Source organism: Ranitomeya variabilis, chromosome 5, assembly GCF_051348905.1.
Source record: "Ranitomeya variabilis isolate aRanVar5 chromosome 5, aRanVar5.hap1, whole genome shotgun sequence".
In the NCBI taxonomy this organism is placed as follows: domain Eukaryota; kingdom Metazoa; phylum Chordata; class Amphibia; order Anura; family Dendrobatidae; genus Ranitomeya; species Ranitomeya variabilis.
The window spans coordinates 167,416,997-167,438,531 of NC_135236.1; the positions used below are offsets into that span (position 1 = coordinate 167,416,997).

The 21,535-nt window shown below is 47.0% G+C and overlaps 1 protein-coding gene across 3 annotated transcripts in view; it reads right to left on the reverse strand.

Moving 5' to 3' along the window:
• Positions 1-21,535, reverse strand: part of TICRR (TOPBP1 interacting checkpoint and replication regulator) — a 162,649-nt gene that overhangs the window by 76,567 nt on the left and 64,547 nt on the right. For all 3 annotated transcript variants that reach the window (XM_077263474.1, XM_077263473.1, XM_077263472.1), the window contains exon 15: positions 3,016-3,156. In XM_077263474.1, coding sequence (XP_077119589.1) covers positions 3,016-3,156 — 141 coding nt within the window. The remainder of the gene's footprint in view (positions 1-3,015; positions 3,157-21,535) is intronic.

Below are 21,535 nucleotides of genomic sequence, written 5' to 3' on the forward strand. Positions count from 1 at the left end.
AGGCCTACCTTGGTTGTAACGGGTGGCGATTTGAGTCACTGTTGCCTTTCTATCAGCTCGAACCAGTCTGCCCATTCTCCTCTGACCTCTGGCATCAACAAGGCATTTCCGCCCACAGAACTGCCACTCACTGAATTTTTTTTCTTTTTCGGACCATTCTCTGTAAACCCTAGAGATGGTTGTGCGTGAAAATCCCAGTAGATCAGCAGTTTCTGAAATACTCAGACCAGCCCTTCTGGCACCAACAACCATGCCACGTTCAAAGGCACTCAAATCACCTTTCTTCCCCATACTGATGCTCGGTTTGAACTGCAGGAGATTGTCTTGACCATGTCTACATGCCTAAATGCACTGAGTTGCCGCCATGTGATTGGCTGATTAGAAATTAAGTGTTAACAAGAAGTTGGACAGGTGTACCTAATAAAGTGGCCAGTGAGTGTACACTGCACAGTACCTCTCCTCCTGTCCTGTATATATACACTGCACAGTACCACTCCTCCTGCCCTGTATATATACACTGCACAGTACCACTCCTCCTGCCCTGTATATATACACTGCACAGTACCTCTCCTCCTGTCCTGTATATATACACTGCACAGTACCTCTCCCCTGTATATATACACTGCACAGTACCACTCCTCCTGTCCTGTATATATACACTGCACAGTACAACTCCTCCTGTCCTGTATATATACACTGCACAGTACCTCTCCTCCTGTCCTGTATATATACACTGCACAGTACCTCTCCCCTGTATATATACACTGCACAGTACCACTCCTCCTGTCCTGTATATATACACTGCACAGTACCACTCCTCCTGTCCTGTATATATACACTACACAGTACCACTCCTGTCCTGTATATATACACTGCACAGTACCTCTCCTCCTGTCCTGTATATATACACTGCACAGTACCACTCTTCCTGTCCTGTATATATACACTGCACAGTACCACTCCTCCTGCCCTGTATATATACACTGCACAGTACCACTCCTCCTGCCCTGTATATACACTGCACAGTACCTCTCCTCCTGTCCTATATATATATATACACTGCACAGTACCACTTCTCCTGTCCTGTATATATACACTGCACAGTACCACTCCTCCTGTCCTGTATATATACACTGCACAGTACCTCTCCTCCTGTCCTGTATATATACACTGCACAGTACCTCTCCCCTGTATATATACACTGCACAGCACCTCTCCCCTGTATATATACACCGCACAGTACCTCTCCCCTGTATATATACACCGCACAGTACCACTCCCCTGTATATATACACTGCACAGTACCTCTCCTCTGTATATATATACCACACAGTACCTCTCCCCTGTATATATACCACACAGTACCTCTCCTCCTGTATATATACACTGCACAGCACCTCTCCCCTGTATATATACACCGCACAGTACCTCTCCCCCTGTATATATACACTGCACAGTACCTCTCCCCTGTATATATACACCGCACAGTACCTCTCCCCTGTATATATACACACCGCACAATACCTCTCCCCCTGTATATATACACCGCACAGTACCTCTCCCCTGTATATATACACCGCACAGTACCTCTCCCCTGTATATATACACTGCACAGTACCTCTCCCCTGTATATATACACTGCACAGTACCTCTCCTCCTGTATATATACACCGCACAGTACCTCTCCCCTGTATATATACCACACAGTACCTCTCCTCCTGTATATATACACTGCACAGCACCTCTCCCCTGTATATATACACAGCACAGTACCTCTCCCCTGTATATATACACCGCACAGTACCTCTCCTCTGTATATATACACTGCACAGTACCACTCCAAGGAGTTCCCCATTCTGGCCAACAAAGCAATTTTGACATTGCTCCCATTTTCGACCACATATCTATGTGAGCTGGGCTTCTCAAGCTTGACTGCGATAAAAACAAAACAGGGAGAGACGGAGAACTGTTGAGGAAGAGCTTTGTGTGTGTCTTTCCACCATTCCTGCCAGGATATCCCTTTTGTGTTTATCGAAACAGGCCCAGGTTTCACACTGAGTGAGTATAAATACATTTAGAATCTATATTATTAACTATATGTAGAATATGTACTGTTTTAGTGTCATTTTGTGCCATTTTGGTTGGTGGTGTGCCCCGGGATTTTTTAAGTATAAAAAGTGTGCCGCGGCTCAAAAAAGGTTGAAAATCACTGAACTAGAGTATATTTACACTACATTATTTGCACTTCTACTTGAAATTTTTATTGTTCAATTGTTATTTTATAAAGGAGGAATAAAGCAGCAGCCAATTGTCACCTACGGTGCCAATACAGCGATGTTGGAGCCTGGTCTCTCAGGGCTTGTGTGACGTTCTTGTGGCAGAAGAGTACTGCAGCCAATCAGCGACTGCTTCACTCAGGTCCTTTGGGCAGAACTGACCTTTGGCGGAAGACAGAGCAGCTCTCACTTCTTCTGGGTGTCAGTTTCATCAGAAGGAAGTGCGAGTGAAGCGGCCACTGATTGGCATAGGAACGTGAGCCCAGAGATCGCAGGAGCAGTTCCGGCACCCGAGGCGAGTATAGACTGTTCTTTTACACAGGGGAATATAGCAATCAAGGTGTTGTTTCAGTGATGAACATCCCTTTTAACCAGTATCAGGAATTCATGTGTTTTCAATCCTTGATTATTCATGCCGTACATTGTTCACATAAATAACCGTTGTAGGCTAGATTGTGAAAAGGAGAAAGCTCAGCCATGGTTTAGGACCAAATTTTGACAGCATGCATTCCTATCACTATCTCAGTAAGGCCATGTACACACACTGAGAAATATGACAGGACTTTGGTGCAGAATCAATGCTAATCTAATTTGGCTAATGCATGTATGCATGCACATGATAATGTTTAGTCGAAAAGCAAGTTCAGCAGCAGATTATAAAAGTCTACGGTTTATTTTCCATGTAAACATACCCTTAATTAATTATAACAGAAATGACACAAATATCTTGTAAAGTCACCTGTAGTGCCATCATGACTTTTGCTTCGCTTATGCTTCAGACCCTCCACTGCAGATACAGACTGACTTCGTGGCATCTTACTGCCTCTCCTTGTGGAAGAGCGATTCTCTTGAACAAATAAATTTCTTCTTGCTTTTGTGGCTAACACAGGTGAAAAAATAAATTGCACATAGAACATTGTGTATGTATATAAATATATACAACATATACATACACTAAAATATATTCACAGACACGGCCCAAAGTGTGGGCACTCTTGAAATTGTTCCAGAAAATGAAGTATTTCTCCCAGAAAATTATTGCAATTACACAGGGTTTTGTTATACACATTTATTTTCTGTGTGTATTGGAACACAAAAAAGCAGAGGAAACAAAATGCAAATTGGACACCATTTCACACAAAACCCCCATAATGGGCCAGGCAAAATTGTTGGCACCTTTCCAAAATTGTGGTTGTTTCAAGCATGTGATGCTCATTGAAACTCACCTGTGCCAAGTGACAGGTGTGGACAATATGAAATAGGGATTTTTGTGTACTCACTGTAAAATCCTTTTCTCTGAGCCAATCATTGGGGAACACAGGACCATGGGTGTTATGCTGCTGCCACAAGGAGGATACTAAGTGAACATAGAAAGATTAGCTCCTCCCCTGCAGTATACACCCTCCTGCTGGCTCTAATTGAACCAGTTCGGAAACAAAGCAGTAGAAGCTTAACCATTAACAAGAATAAAGTATGACAAAAACAGGTTTGCCCCTGACACGGTAGGACTCCTGAATAGCCGAGTGAATCCACTTGGCTATTGTGGCCTTTGAAGCGGCTAGGTCCTTCCTATGCCCCTCCGGAAGCATGAATAGGGCATCTGAATTGCAGAAAGACGCCGCCCGAGAGACGTATCTCCTAAGAGCTCTCACTAGATCCAGAGTGTGAAAAGCCTTCTCAATACGATGTACTGGTGCCGGACTGAGTGAGGGCAAAAACAATATCCTCGTTGAGATGGAAGGAAGAGACAACTTTTGGTAGAAAAGACGGAGATGTTCTCAGAACCACCTTGTCTTGATGGAAAATCAGGAACGGAGCTCGGCAGGACAGGGTCGCCAACTCCGAGACCCGTCTGATTGACGTGACCGACTAGGAAAGCTACTTTCCAAGAAAGAAAAGTTAGCGAAACGTCCTGCAGCGGTTCGAAAGGGACCTCCTATAAAAACCCCGAGGACCAAATCAAGATCCCATGTTCCAACGGCATTTTATAGGGAGGCATCACATGGGAAACTCCCTGAATGAATGTCTTCACCTGTAATTTGATGGCAATCCTGAGTTGGAACAAAATAGATAAGGCTGAAATCTGTCCCTTGAGTGAGCTAAGCGCGAGACCTGACTCCAATCCAGTCTGCAGGAATTCCAAGATGGAAGGAATGGAAAACTCAAGAGGAGAGCGTCCACGGTCCTTGCACCATGAGAAGGTGGTCTTCCAGGTGCGACGATAAATGCGCAGACGCAGGTTTCCTAGCACTCCACCTAGCATGGTGGAGATCACTTGAGAGAATCCTGCTTGAGCTAGAACCCAGGATCCAACTGCCACGCCGTTAAACACAGGACCCCGGAGTTCTGGTGGTAAATAGGGCCCTGGGAAAGCAGATCTGGGCGATCCGGCAGTCGCCAAGGAACGTCGGCGACGAGTTGAACCATATTCGCGTACCACGCCTGGCACGACCAGGATCACTGGCACACCCTTCTGCCCTGATCTTCTTGATGACCCTTGGAAGTAAGGGGAGCGGGGGAAATATATACGGAAGCCGAAATGGATACCACGGCAGAAGCAGTGCATCCGCTCCGATAGCTACTGGGTCGTGGGACCGAGATATGAACTCAGGAACTATTGTGTTTAGCCTTGAGGCCATCAGTTTCACATCCGGAGTCCCCCAGCGATGACAAATATTCTGAAAGACCTCTGGATGAAGAGACCATTCTCTACACCTGGGATGTGAACCGCTGATATGGCTGAGCGGTTCCTCTCGGCCCAAAGAAGAATGTGATGTGACCTACTTCGTGCATGGCCAACCTGCTGCGGGTGCCACCCCTAATGGTTGATGTACACAACAGCCGTGGCGTTGTCGGATTGGATCCTGATGGGACGACCTGCCAGGATATGATGAAAACGCAGAAGGGCTAACTTGATTGCCCGTAACTCCAAAATGTTGATCGGCAGAAGTGACTCTCGAGAAGACCAGCATCCCTGTGCGATGTGATGGCGGAAAACTGCACCCCAGCACAGAAGACTGGCGAAGGTGGTCACCACCAGCTGACCCTACTGGAAGGAAGGACTTCCCCTGATCCAGTGAAGACTTCAGTGTCCACCACCTGAGGGTCTGCCTGACTCGCAGACGAAATAGACGGTCGAGAGAGAACGGGTTCCTGTCCCAAGCTGTCAGAAGTGCATGTTGCAAAGGGCAGAGGTGCAGCTGCGCAAAAGGAACCACCTCTATCGCTGCCACCATATGGACGAGAATCCCCATACTGAATCGTATGGAGTGAGGGAAAGCGAGGGAGAGCATCCGTGCTCCCTGTTGTAAGGCTAAGACCTTTTCTGGAGGGAGAATTACCAACACACAGAAAGTGTCCAGGATTATTCCCAAGAAGGAAATCTGCTGAGCTGACACTGGTGTATCCACCGTGATACTCACGCACTCCTCGCAGGCCCGAAAAGACGGTCCTTTGATGAGCAGATCGCCCAGGTATTGAAGCACCACCACACCCCGAGCGTGAAGAATGGCCATGACCTCCGCCATGACCTTGGTGAAGACTCAGGGGGCAGTGGCGAGGCCGAAGGGCAATGCTACAAACTGGAAGTGGTCCCCACCAACCGCGAAGAGTAGAAATCTTTGGTGGGGAGGAAAAATCGAGATGTGAAGGTAAGCATCTTGGATGTTGATGGATGCTAAGAACTCCCCTTTCTCCATTGAGGCAACAACTGAGCGGAGGGACTCCATTCTGAAACGTCGCACTCTGACAAATTTGTTTACCAATTTTAGGTCCAGTATGGGTCGCACTGTTCCGTCCTTCTTCGGAACCACAAATAAGTTCGAGTAAAAACCCTTGAACATTTCGTCTTGAGGGACCGGAATAATGACTCAGTCTTTTCGGAGCGCCTCTAAGGCTCTGAAAAAGGCTATTGCCTTTGTTTTGGGAGAAGCTAGGAAAAAAATGTGTTGGGGGAGGGGAAGAAAACTATTTTGTATCCGGAGGACACCAGTTCTCTGACCCACTCGTCGTGAATGACCGAGAGCCAGGCTTGGAGGAACGAAAGTAGACGGCCGCCTACTTTGTCGGTGCCCACTGTATACCGCAACAGTCATTGTGTAGAGGATCTATACAATGACTCGTTACGGTATACAGTGGGCACCGACAAAGTAGGCGGCCGTCTACTGCTGAGAAAGTCTACTATCTGGTTCTCTGAACCTTTTAGATGTACCGCCGTGATGGACTTCACTGTGCCTTCCGCCCAAGAGAATATTGATTCCGCTAGTCCCTGGAGGTGACGGTGCCTCGGACCTCCCTGATGAAGAAGAAAGGATACCGTGGTCGAGTTGTCTGAGAAGATTCTGATGTGATGCCCCTGCATCTCGTTTTGGCACCTTTTTAGTGCTTCCCAAACCGCTGAGTTCTCTGTAATGGGAGGAACTGTTGCGTACCGATGATGGCCATGTTCCCTGAAGGTAATGTCCTATGTGGGCTCCCCGGCCTCTTAAGCTTGCATCGGTGGTTATATTTACGCATGGAGATACTCTCCAAGGTTTCCCTTTTTTGAGGTTTTTTATGTTGACCCACCATGAGAGGGACTGTTTTACCTCGCTGGGTAACCACATTTTGTTGTCTAATGAACTTTTCTTTCCATTCCATACCGAAAGAACTTCTCGTTGAAGCGTTCTGGAGTGAAACTGGCTCCATTGTACGCTGGGGATACATGAGGTCATTAATCCTAGAACCCTCATGGCTTTCCTGATGGAAATGTATTTTCGTTTTCTTAATGTTTGAAGTTCTTTTTTGATTGACCGTTGTTTTTGGTCTGGTAGGAATGAGTATTCCAGTCCGGAATCTAGTAGCACTCCCAGAAATATTTCTGTGTTTCTGGTTTGAGACTCGACTTTTTTGAATTTATTATCCACCCCAGACACTTCAGGAGTGATATGGTAATTTTTAAGGATTCTTCCATTTGTTGAGATGAATCTGCTAATCAGCAACAGATCGTCCAGGTATGGCACGATGAGAACTTCATTTTCTCTTAGATGAGCCATGACCTCTGTCATGAGCTTTGTGAATATCCTTGGGGCAGAGGCGAGACCGAATGGTAGACACTGAAACTGGAAATGAAGTATCTTCTTGCGGCTTCTTATTGCAAACCTGAGGAATCTTTGATGTGAGGGCTGGATGGGCACATGATAGTATGCATGTTTGAGATCTAGCGTGCACATTACAGAGTTCTTTTTTATTAACGGTATGATCGATCTGAGAGATTCCATCTTGAAGTGTTTGTAAGCCACCCATTTGTTTAATGGTCTTAAGTTTATTATTGTACGGTATTCTCCGCTTGGTTTTTTTTTAATGGAGAATAGACTGGAGTAATGACCTTGAAACCGCTGGTGATGGGGTACTGGAATTATGACCTGCAGCTCTAAGAGTTCTTGTATGTCTGTTAGCAGCCTTTGATGTACTGCTGACGACTCTGTGCGTGTCAAACAAGTACCTTTTGGGGGGTAGATGAGTAAATGTTATTTTGTACCCCTGTGCAACTGTAGAATCCACTGATTCTGAGTAATGTTCTGCCATCCCTCTAGGAAGTATTGTAGTCTTCCTCCTATATTGTTGGCGTCATTGTTTGCTGGGTCCTGATGACTGGTCTCGAAAGGAACCTCTTCATGTGCCCCCTTTAGGGTAGTCATCTGCCGGACTTCCCTTTCCCTCTGTAGTCCTGCCTTGGGTGGGAGCGAGTTTTCCGAAAGAATTGCGTCTTCTTTGGCTTTTTTTCGGGAAAGCCTTTTTTCTTGTCAGATGCTTTCTCGAGCAGCTCATCCAAGACTGGACCAAAAACATGAGATCCTGAGAATGGAATCGAACACAGTTTGTTTTTTTATTGAGTATCTCCCATCCAAGATCTCAGCCACAAGGCCCGTCTTGCCGCATTTGACAGTGCGTTATTCCTGGCAGCAAATCGCACCGACTCCGCTGAAGCATCCGCCATGAAATCAGTCGCCATTTTCAGTACTGAGAGAGATTTCAAAATTTCTTCCCTGGGAGTCCTGTCTTTAATATGACCTTCCAGCTCGTCTACCCAGAGACTCATGGACCTTGCTACAGAGGTGGCCGCTATGTTTGTTTTCATAATGGCGGCTGACGACTCCTATGCATTTTTAAGGAGATCTTCTGACCTTTTATCCATTTGGTATTTTAACCCTGACGAGTCTTCAAAAGGAATAGCTGTTTTCCTTGAGACTTTAGCTACCGGAATATCAATTTTTGGAACAGATTCCCAGACTTTAGTTTCTTCCGGATCAAAGGGAAGATGGTACTTGAAGTCCCTCGGGACTACTAGCTTTTTCCCCCACATCTTCCCATTCTTCCAGTATCGTCGCTGTTATATGGTTGTTGACTGGAAATACTTTATTTCTGCGGGTTCTCAGGCCCCCGAACATCTTGTCCTGAACCGATAATGGTTCAGTCGAGTCTTCTATTTTCATAGTGCTCCTAACTGCTTTTAGTAGCACATCTGTGTTTTCGGACGAGAACATGTATCTTTTGCGTTCTTCCGGAAAAACAACCGAGGAATTGCCCCCTTCATCAGAGTCTGGATTGGAATATCCTGAAACCTCTCCTTCAGAACTTAAGTCCATATCCCATCTGGGCCTCTTAGGGTGAGGAGACTAGGGTGGCACCAATGTTGATTGTTGATACTGTGGCCTGGACGTCGTCTCTAATCATGGTTTTAATATTAGTTACTAACGAAGCTTGGTCGTCTTTTAGTAGTTTAGCGATGCACACTTCGCATAACTTCTTATTATAACCATCTGGGAGCTTGGTGGTACATAATGGACATCTGATAGTCCTTTTCTCAGCGGCAGACCGTTTGGGAATGTCCTTGTCCTAAAAACATGTAAAGGAAAACCCTGTAGCTACGGATCTAAAAGTCCCGCTAGATACTTCCCCACCACGACTACTCACATGGTCCATGGGCAGCTCTATAAGGATTGGACGTCTGGACAACTAGCACCTTCCATCTTACTAAGTCAAGTGTGCTGTCAGTTGTCCGTCATTAACTAGTCAGTCTTACCCGACTTCAAGACATCTGATTCGTCCTCCTTCCGAGCTCAGCTGCTGGCATCTATGGTGATTGCAGGTCCCCAGCTGTACTGCGTATGCGCTAAGTGGAACGCACGCCGACCAGCTCGGGACCCTGCTCCTGGCGCCCTGATCCCTGTGCCATCCTGTTTCGGCCTTCCGTTTCGCCGTAGTATCCCTGCGCACCCGGAAATCAGGCCACGCCCCCCGTAAGTCTTCATCAGCGACCTCCGACCCGGAGTGCCGGACCGGAAGTTCGGGGAACGCCGCCGGCGGAGCCTGCGGGAACAGCGCCGGACACCGCAGCAGCAGCCGCTGCCTCAGAGCCCCTTTGCAAAGGGATGAGGCAGCCAAACGTGAGGGAGCACACAGCTCTACCTTGTCGCGGAGGGACCTCCATCGGTATCCTGCGACTTGAGGAGTCCTGCATGTGGAGTCTGCTTCCACGAGACTCCCGCGGCCAGAGCCCCCTCCAGGAGGAAAAAGACCGCCCTCGGGAGCGCCTGCTCTACCGAAACCTGACTCCGGCATCACGTAAATCTGATCTCTTGTGGAGAACTCTCTCCTGCGTCTGTCCCTGATAGGGACAGGAAAAACACTGAAGGGTGGAGGTGGGGCTATTTAACCTCTTCTGTGTTCCTGTCCCCATCAAGGAATGAAGGGCAACCTCCTGGTGGTGCTGTCAGGAGGGACGACCTGGAAATAAGAGTTTTCTTCCCCTCCCCCAACAGGTTTTTTCCTAGCTTCTCCTCCCAAAACAAAGGCAACAGCCATTTTCAGAGCCTTAGAGGCACTCCAAAGAGACCGAGTCATTATTCCGGTCCCTCAAGACGAAAGGTTGAAGGGTTTTTACTCGAACCTATTTGTGGTTCCGAAGAAGGATGGAACAGTGCGACCCATACTGGACCTAAAATTGTTAAACAAATGGAAGAAAACAAAGAGGAAATTTACCGTATATACTCGAGTATAAGCCGACCCGAGTATAAGCCGAGACCCCTAATTTTGCCACAAAAAACTGGGAAAAAACTTAATGACTCGAGTATAAACCTAGGGCGGAAAATGCAGCAGCTACCGGTAAATGTCTAAAATAAAAATAGATACCAATAAAAGTAAAATTAATTGAGACATCAGTAGGTTAAGTGTTTTTGAATATCCATAGTGAATCAGGAGCCCCATATAATGCTCCATACAGTTCATGATGGGCCCCATAAGTTGCTCCAAACAAAATACGCCCCATATAATGCTCCATACAGTTTATGATGGGCCCCATAAGATGCTCCATATAATGCTGCACAAATGTTGATTATGACCCCATAAGATGCTCAGTACAGACATTTGCCCCATACAATGCTGCACAAATGCTGATTATGGCCCCTATAAGATGCTCCATAGACACATTTGCCTTGTATAATGTTCCACAAATGCTGATTATGGCCCCATAAGATGATCCATAGAGATATTTGCCCCATATAATGCTGCACATGGCCCCATAAGATGCTCCATAGAAATATTTGCCCCGTATAATGCTGCACAAATGCTGATTATGGCCCCATAAGATGCTCCATACACATTTGCCCCATATGCTGTTTCGGCCATAAAAAAAAAAAAAAAAAAAAATCACACTCACCTCTCGTTGCTCAGGCCCACGGCATTTGCTATAGTTACCTGTCCGCGTTCCACCGCCGAGCGCTGCTGGGTCTTCAGCGTCCTCTGCACTGACTGTTCAGGCAGAGGGCGGCGCGCACACTAATCGCGTCATTGCGCCCTCTGACCTGAGCGTCACTACAGAGGACAAGGAAGACGGAGTGGCGCCCAGTGATGGAACGAGGGACAGGTGAATATCGCGCACTGCCCCCGTCATACTCAGCTGCTCCTGGCGCGGTCCCTGGTTCTCCGGGCGCTGACAGCTTCTTCCTGTATTGAGCGGTCACATGGTACCGCTCATTACAGTAATGAATATGCGGCTCCACCCCTATGGGAGTGGAGTCGGGTCCATATTCATTACTGTAATGAGCGGTACCAAGTGACCGCTCAACGCTGGAAGAAGCTGTCAGCACCCAGAGAACCAGGGACGTGCAGGGACCGTGTCAGGAGCAGGTGAGTATTATTAGACAGCTGCTGCTCCCCCTACCCTACCGACCCCTGGGAATGACTAGTATAAGCCGAGAGGGGCAATTTCAGCCTGAAAGCCTGTAGATTGTGAGCCTCATCGGGGACAGCGATAATGTGTGCAAAACTGTAAAGCGCTGAGGAATATGTTGGCGCTATATAAAGCGATTATTATTGTTATAGAACTGGAGAGTTCTGAACTGGCTAGCAATGAGTCTGGACCTGCTATTGGGATAAGGCACCCTTCAATTACTGTATTAGAGACCTGGAACAGATTGCAAAAGGAGAGGTGATCGAAAATTCCAGTTGAGAGGTGTAAGAAGCTCATTGATCGTTCTAAGAAGCGATTGATTGCAGTTATTTATTCCAAAAGGGTGTGCAACAAAAGTGGAGGGTTAAATCACCTTAGGAAAAGGTCCTATTAATTTATTGTGTTAAACTACACTTAGAATCCAAAAACAGAATCCAAAAATTGCCTAAACGCAACAAGACTCAAAAACACAATTTTCGCTGAATTAAATATTGTGATGTTTATTCATAATTATAACATATATTAAATCATAATTTAAACAGTAAAAATCTCCAATGTAGAAAAAAGGAACGGATACATACACATGACAACAGTTTGAAAACCTATATGTGAGTCAAAAATTTCCAATATAAATATATAAAGATTTAAATAATTCACCCCTATCTCTGAGAGTCCACCCCAGCGTCACGCCCCCTGAGGAAGTGTTACGAAACGCGCGTCGGGGTTCAGGAACGGTGGCACGGACATCAGACTATTATGTGAGTAATAATCCCCCTTTTTTTGACTGTCTGAGTTTTTGACTTATAGTGCCTGGGTCAGTGATTAAGAAAGCACCGAGCACTTTATATATACATGCTGATGGCAGTAAAATGAGTTTGGATCTCGGTATAGGATCCATGGCATATTAATAATAGGCAGTTACTCAATTGAAACTGCTGGGGTGGACTCTCAGAGATAGGGGTGAATTATTTAAATCTTTATATATTTATATTGGAAATTTTTGACTCACATATAGGTTTTCAAACTGTTGTCATGTGTATGTATCCGCTCCTTTTTTCTACATTGGAGATTTTTACTGTTTAAATTATGATTTAATATATGTTATAATTATGAATAAACATCACAATATTTAATTCAGCGAAAATTGTGTTTTTGAGTCTTGTTGCGTTTAGGCAATTTTTGGATTCTGTTTTTGGATTCTAAAAGTGGAGGGTGCCAACAATTTTGCCTGGCTTATTTTTGGGGTTCTATGTCAAATTATGTCCATTTTGCCTTTTTCATGGCTGATTTTTGGATTGTTCCAAAGCACACAAAGGAAATACACGTGAATAACAAAACATGTGTAATTGCAATAATTTCCTGGGAGAAATACTTCAAATTTCCCAACAATTTCAAAGGTGACAACAATTTCTGCCATGACCGTGTCTATATTTTGTAAATATGGTACTTGCCGGCTACTATTTTATGGAAGTTGGGAAGTCTGCTTATGTTTAAAGGGAATCTATCACCACATTTGACCTATCTAAACTATTAATATGGGCATACAGGATATAGAATGCTGAAAGCAGTCCTACCGGTATATCTCATATCAGATGTCTTGTTGCTGAGAAATGAAATCATATTTTATCACTTTATATAAGTGACCTCTTCCAGGCTCCGAGGCCGATGGTGCCTGGAATATAACTGTCTACATAAAGGGGGTTCCCAGTGTGAGACAAGTAACAGAACAGGAGAAAGAGGGATTTTTTGGTACTTACTGTAAAATCTCTTTCTTGGAGCCTTCATTGGGGGACACAGATAACCGTGGGTGTATGCTGCTGTTGCTAGGAGGCTGACACTATGCAAAAAAGGAAAAGAACAATAGCTCCTCCCCGGCAGTATACACCCACCGACAGGCACTGAGCACCTCAGTTGGTGAAAAAAGCAGTAGGAGAAACAACCATAACTGAGAACACATGAGCACCAACTCAATCAGGACTTGTAGGCCCGAACACGGTACCAGGAACGAATAACCAGGGAGGGTGCTGTGTCCCCCAATGAAGGCTCCAAGAAAGATTTTACGGTAAGTACCAGAAAATCCCTCTTTATCGCTTCTTTGGGGGACACAGATAACCGTGGGACGTCCAAAAACAGTCCCAGAAAATGGTGGGTAGAAAGGAAATGAGAAAAGGGCTCAGGTCGTCTGGTGTGCGACCGCCGCCTGCAGTACCTTCCTACCAAATTCTGCATCTGACGAGGCCTGGGTATGAACCCTGTAGAACCTCGTGAACGTATGCAAAGACAACCAGGTTGCAGCCTTGCAAACCTGCAAAGCGGAGGCTTGGTGACGAACAGCCCAGGAAGCACCGACAGCTCTGGTGAAGTGGGCCCGTACCCCAGGAGGGGCCTGTGTCTCTTAAGCGCGGTAGGATTCCATTATAGCAGAACGAATCCAGCGAGAAATTGTGGATTTGGACGCTTGAAGGCCTTTCCGGCGACCCTCAGCAATGACAGTCGGATTTGCGAAAATGGGCAGTTCTAGAGAGATAGATCCGAACGGCCCTGACAACGTCAAGTTTGTGAAGAGACTTCTCCAAGGGGTGAACAGGAGAAGGGCAAAAAGAAGGAAGAATGATATCCTCATTGATGTGGAAAGTGGAAACCACCTTGGGAAGAAACTCGGGGACAGGTCTGAGAACGACCTTGTCCTGATGGAGAATCAGGAACGGGGAGCGGCAGGATAATGCTGCCAACTCGGAAATCCTTCTAATTTAAGTGATGGCAATGAGGAAGGCCACCTTCCAGGAAAGAAAGGAAAGGGAGACGCCCTGAAGAGGTTGAAAACGAACGGTCTGAAGGGCACTGAGAACCAAATTGAGGTCCCAAGGTACCAGCGGAGGACGAAAAAAAGGAGCACGATGAGCAACTCCTTGCAGAAAAGGTCTTTACTTGAGAGATGGAAGCCATGTCCCTTTGGAAAAGAATGGACAAGGCGGAAACTTGACCCTTTAGGGTACTGACGGACAAACCTGAGCCGAGACCCGCCTGCAGGAAACCCAGAAAGTCCGGAAGGGAAAAAATAATCGGAAAGACGTCGTCGTGTGTCTCGCACCACCGGAAGAAAGCCTTCCAGTACCTGTGGTAAATACGAGAAGAAGCCGGCTTCCTGGCTCTGATCATGGTCTGTATGACCTGATGAGAAAAACCAGACTCCCTCAGAACCGCGGCCTCAACAGCCATGCCGTTAAATGCAGGGACTGAGAACTCTGGTGGAAGAGTGGGCCCTGTGAGAGAAGATCTGGGCGGTCTGGGAGTCTCCAAGGGGTGTCCACGAGCATGTTGACGAGCTCCGCGTTCCAGGGGCGCCTTGGCCAGTCTGGAGCTATGAGTATGACCGGAATCCCCTCTAACTTTATCTTCTTTTACTACCCTTGGGATCAAGGGGAGAGGGGGAAACAGGTAAGGAAACAGAAACTGCGACCATGGGATTACCAGGGTGTCGTGGCCGATGGCCAGAGGGTCCTGGGTTCTGGCCACGAATAGAGGGACCTTGTGGTTCATCCGAGACGCCATAAGGTCGACATCTGGGGTGCCCCAACGAAGACAAATCTGGTCGAAGACTGAGGGATAGAGAGACCACTCGCCCGCCGCCAGGCCCTGGCGGCTGAGGAAGTCGGCTGCCCAATTTTTGACCCCCGGAATGTGGACGGCTGAAATGGCCGGAACTTGACGTTCCGCCCAACGAAGTATCTTTGCTGCTTCTGCCATTACCTGACTGCTGTGCGTCCCGCCCTGGTGGTTTAAGTACGCCACAGCCGTGGCGTTGTCCGACTGGATGCGGACGGGACTACCCGCCAGGAGTGATTGCCAGTGGAGTAGGGCAAGGAAGATTGCTCTGATCTCCAGTAAGTTGATGGGAAGAAAAGCCTCCTGGGGGTCCAGCCACTTGCGCTGTGAGATGTCGGAAGACCGCTCCCCAGCCAAGCAGGCTGGCATCTGTGGTGCTGACCTGCCACTGAAGCGGACGGAAAGACCTCCCTCTGAGGAACGATGAAGACAGGGTCCACCAGGTCAGAGACTGCCGAACTTGCCGAGGCAGACGAATGGGGCGGTCCAGTGAGGTTGTGGTTCTGTTCCAAGTGGAGAGAAGAAACAGTTGGAGGGGACAGGTGTGGAATTGGGCAAAGGGAATGGCCTCCATGGAGGCAACCATCTTTCCAAGGACTGCCATGCAGAACCGAAGTGAGCGAGGAGTTGGGTCTTTGAGAGATCGGGCTGCCTTGCAGAGACCGGAGAACTTGTCCAGCGGGAGGAAGACCCAAGCCAAGTTCGTGTCGAATTCCATGCCCAGGAAGGACAGGCGCTGGGAGGGAATCAGAGAGGACTTGTCCCGGTTGATGATCCAGCCGAGGCGAGTCAGAGTGTCCAGAGAGTACTGGAGGCTTCGCGCACAGTCTCGATGAGATGAACCCTTGATCAAAAGATAGTCCAGGCAGGGGATGATGAGCATCCCCTGGAACGAAGGATGGTCATGACCGCCGCCATGATCTTGGTGAAGACCCTGGGGGCCGACGCCAGGCCGAACGGGAGGGCCGTGAATTGGTAGTGCTCTTCCTGGATAGCAAACCGAAGGTACCTCTGGTGCCATACGCAGATAGGAACATGAAGGTATACATCTTGAATGTCCACAGAGCACAGGAACTCCCCGGGTTCCATGTCGGCAATCACAGACCGCAAGGACTCCATCCTGAAGTGGCGGAGTCGAACATGGCGGTTCAAAAACTTGAGATCCAGAATTGGGCGAAGGGAACCGTCCTTCTTGGGGACTACAAAGAGGTTCGAGTAGAACCCCGAAAACCGCTCGTTTGAAGGGACAGGCACGACTACACCAGCTGCGACCAGGGAAGAGACGGCCGGAAGAGACGGCCTGAAGAAAACCGGGCAGTTGGGACGGTTGCTTTGGTGGACGAGAGAGGAAGAAAGGATTATCTGGAAGGGAAGAAAATTCGATCTTGTAACTGGAGGCAACGATCTCACTGACCCAGGCGTCGCTGACTACCGACAACCAGACGTCCTGGAAGGAAAAAAGTCTGCCTCCCACCCTGGAAAGGATTCCAGGTGGGGGCGACCCGTCACTTGGAACGAAATCTATCGGAATGGGAGCCAAGGACCTGAAAGGTTGGCTCCTAGTTCTCCATCTTGGGGCTGGCTTGTAAGAGGGTCTCCTCCGCTCACCTTAAGCGGAGGGTCGCTCCTGCTGGGAAGAGGAGTCCGAGGTCCGAAATTGGCGAAAGTGCCTAAAAGGCCTAGGGCCCTTTTTGTTGAAGAAACGTCTTGGTCTAGACTGAGGGAGGGAAGTACTTTTTCCTCCCGTGGCATCAGAAATGATCTGGTCTAACCGAGAGCCAAAGAGTCTGGAACCCTGAAAGGCTAGGTTGGTGAGAGACTTCTTAGAAGTTGTATATGCGCTTCATGCTTTGAGCCAAAGAATGCGGCGTATAGCAATGATGTTCCTACTTGCCCTTGCGGAGCAGGCCGCTGCATCCAAGGAGGCAGCCAAAAGGTATTTGCCCGCATGGCCAATCTGGTCCGCCAAATCAGCCAGTTCCTGTGGGGAAGCCGAAGCCAAAATGCCTCGTCGAAGAATCTTGTAAAGACAAACTACGGAACGAGGCGCACTGCTAAAATGCAAGCAACTCTACAGAAAACAAATAAATGTAATACGGGGTGCAAGCGAGTGATAAAATAAACAAGTAGTGCCAGCAAAAAGACAAGTATCACTCCAAGAATGCACACAACGCAAAAAATGAAAACATGATGTATGGAAAAACACAGGATTTTATTAACACACCACAATAAAACATACTTAACCCCTTCACCCCGCGGCCCTTTTTCGTTTTTGTGTTTTCGTTTTTCACTCCCCTCCTTCCCAGAGCCATAACTTTTTTATTTTTCTGTCAATATGGCCATGTGAGGGCTTATTTTTTGCGGGACGAGTTGTACTTTTGAACGACATCATTGGTTTTACCATGTCGTGTACTAGAAAACGGGAAAAAAATTCCAAGTGCGGTGAAATTGCAAAAAGAGTGCAATCCCACACTTGTTTTTTGTTTGTTTTTTTTGCTAGGTTCATTAAATGCTAAAACTATCCTGCCATTATGATTCTCTAGGTCATTACGAGTTCATAGACACCTAACATGTCTAGGTTATTTTTTATCTAAATGGTGAAAAAAAATTCCAAACTTTGCTTAAAAAAATAAAATAAAAAAAAATGCCATTTTCCGATACCCGTAGCGTCTCCATTTTTCGTGATCTGGGGTCGGGTGAGGGCTTATTTTTTGCGTGCCGAGCTGGCGTTTTTAATGATAGCATTTTGGTTCAGATACGTTCTTTTGATCGCCCGTTATTGCATTTTAACGCAATGTCGCGGCGACCAAAAAAACGTAATTCTGGCGTTTCGGATTTTTTTTCTCGCTACGCTGTTTAGCGATCAGGTTAATGCTTTTTTTTAATTGATAGATCGGGTGATTCTGAACGCGGCGATACCAAATATGTGTAGGTTTTTTTTTTTTTTTATTGTTTTATTTAGGATGGGGCGAAAGGGGGGTGATTTAAACTTTTATATTTTTAATATTTTTTTCACATTTTTAAAAACATTTTTTTTTCCACTTTTGCCATGCTTCAATAGCCTCCATGGGAGGCTAGAAGCAGGCACAGCCCGATCGGCTCTGCTACATAACAGCGATCATCAGATCGCTGTTATGTAGCAGAATTGCAGGTGTGCTGTGAGCGCCGACCACAGGGGGGCGCTCACAGCTACCTGCGATCAGTAACCATAGAGGTCTCAAGGACCTCTATGGTTACCATCCTAATGCATCGCCGACCTCCGATCATGTGACGGGGGTCGGCGATGACGTCAGATCCGGCCGCCCGGCCGGATGCGGTAGTTAAATGCCGCTGTCTGCGTTTGACAGCGGCATTTAACAGGTTAATAGCGGCGGGTGAATAGCGATTTCACCCGCCGCTATTGCGCGCACATGTCAGCTGTACAAAACAGCTGACATGTCGCGACTTTGATGTGGGCTCAGCGCCGGAGCCCACATCAAAGGGGGAGACACTGCATGCGCAGTACTAGTACGGCGCATGTCGTGAAGGGGTTAAAAACTGTGAGCAAAGAGCCCCATCCATGTAAATATATACAAACACGATACAATAGTACATATAACCTAAAGTACATGTAATGATCAACAATAGTTTAAAGCCTGCCTGCACCCAAGACTGAGTGAAAACCATATGAGGTAAGCAAGAAAGGCACCAAGCTATCCAATATGCAGTTGGAAAACCTAACACCTGCCTGAACACATATGCGGCTCATAGGACACTGGTATGGGTCTGGAAAAACCAGCTGCAAAATAACGCCCCAGAGCACAAGAAGTAGACACAGGGCAAAAAATAAAATAGCTGCCAGACAATGCTGAGATGGAACTTTACCAGGCACGATAAATCCGTGGAGCGGCAGGCAGATAGACTGGACAGGGACCAATGCAGCCCAACGCGTATCGCCCTTCAGAAGAGGGCTTCGTCAGGGGAAGTGTTTTGACGTGTATCCTAAACCCTGTATAAATACCACCCAAATAATGAGAAACACGGCACATATGTGACAGAGGCGGCGCCGCCGGCCGCACATGCGCACAACAGCGCAGAACCGTAAAAAGAAAAACTTACCGCCCAGCCATACGGGGAAGCGGAAGGGAGTGACCGCTGGTAGTATATGCGGTGAGAGCCCACAGCGCAGGCGCGAGAGCGCCAGAAGCCCTGCTTTAATGCGCTCACTAACTGGACATGCGCAGAAGAGCGCTAATGTATGAGAAGAGAACAATACATTGCTCAGCCGAGCAAAGAAAGAGACAGGGAGTAACCGCTGTCAGTGTGAACAGCAGGGACAAGCCCATATGCGTGCGATCAAGGGGAACCAGCTGCAAAAGTGCAATAGCGCCAAGAGCCCCATTAAAATGCCCCCACTGGAGCTGAATGTCCAGACAGGGAAGAGATCCATAAATAGATAAACACCAGACAGGAGCCTTGGTGATATAAGTCATGGTAGATAGGGCCAAGGAAAGGGATGGATGGTAATAACCCCAAAATTGTGTATGGCCGAAAGGTGATCAGCCCCAAGGCAAATAAATATACACAAGGGAAAGGAAAAAGGGGGTAAAAAACAACAAAAATGCACAGTTGGCCAGATAGAAAAATAAGAAAGGAAGGGAGATCCCAATTGCCAAGGAATATTAAACCACATGACAGCCAACCCCCAGGGGACATGCATGCAAACATGCACATGTGATGGACAGCCAGCACACACACACACACCTAACCATGCCATATATGCAAACAAACATGCAACCATGATAAACACAAAGTAAAGAAAAAAATTATATATAGAGAAATTTTAACCATAATCTTTATTAAGTAAATAACGATACAGCAAGACTGGTGTATGAATATGTGCTGTATGCATGGACTGTTGGCTGTGCAAAGGGCAAGCCCGGAAAATTGGTAATGATGTCCATACAAGAACATCAATGATGGAAGTCATATCCACCCATAAGGACAGAGACCTGTATAATGCATAAGGAGACCTCAAAGCCCAGTAGAAGGTACGTACATAAGGCAAAAAGGATGGAAGGGATATAAATACTAGTCCATCCTAACCCTATATCTCCTGGGCAGCAAGGATGAAAACCAGCAAAATGCTGGCTTGCCTGGTGTCCAAAATACCGTAAGATATAATAAAAAAGTAAAAGACCCAACCCTATCCCAATGTCCCATGAGCCGGAAATAACTGTGATACATGTACAATCCATAGGCCATACACAGAATCTGCAAGCAAACCCTTAATCCTAGTACCATACCAAACCATATAATTACAAGAAGATATAGTGAATAAAATACCCCTTGTATAGCCAATACCGGCAATAAATATAAGGTGCCGTGCATTAGGGCAATCAGGTCAGAACTGTAAAAAACGAGCGAGTCCAGATGCACATATAAAGAGCGCAGATTATCCCATAGAAGGAGACCCAAAGCAATTCCACTGAAACAAGGAAAATCCATTTTGTCCAGAGAAAGAAAGTAATTCCCACATAGATGGAATGTGCCCAAAGTCCGTAGAAAATGACTCCAGAAATAGGCCGAAGGTCCAGAACCATCCAGTCCGTAGATATAATGGACAAAAGGAAGGGAAGTCAGAACGAAATTCATCCAAGGAAGCCCGTAAATAAAAGCTCTTCGTTGAGACCTGTTGGAGCAACAGAAGACAAGTTAAAGATCCAACGGGATTCGCAGCGTAGCAAGGACGGTTTGAGCGGGCCCCCCGTTGGAAGTCCGGACATATTCCAGGCCGACCACCCTAGTGTTAGCTACACTACCCGCATGATGGATAAGAAAGTGGGCCGCCACCGGGGTGAGGACTTTGCCTTTAGCAGAATTATTGGAGGCCAGATTGATTGTGGAGAAGTGCTTCTGCACTCTCCGACGCAACTCCTGCGAGGTTTGACCCACGTATATGAGCTGGCATGGGCAAATGAGAGCGTAAACAACGCACGTGGTCTTACAATTAACATATGACAAAAGTCTATGCCGGCTACCATCCCTAGGGTGAACAAAAAAGTCCCTTGTGGCCCCCATATGTGGGCAGACACTACAACCCCCACAGGCAAACGAACCTCTGAGTTTGATACCTCGATTGGTACTCACAGTCTGCCTCCTGTAGTGGCTCCTAGATAACATATCCCTAAAGTTAGGAGCCCGTCTGGCAACCAACAAGGGTTGTGCACTGACCACATCTGCGGTATGGAGGTCCGTAGTAAGAATATCCCAGTGCCTGTGTAATATTGCCTTGAGGTCACCCCAGTTGTTGTTATAACCCGTAATAAACCTAGGTTTGTCCTCACGTACCTTGATAGACGCTGGTAATAAAGAATCCTGGGTATGAAGTCTTGCTCGTTGGAATGCCTTTGAAATGCTTCTATGTGGATAATGCCTGTCCTTAAAACGATCCCTGAGACTT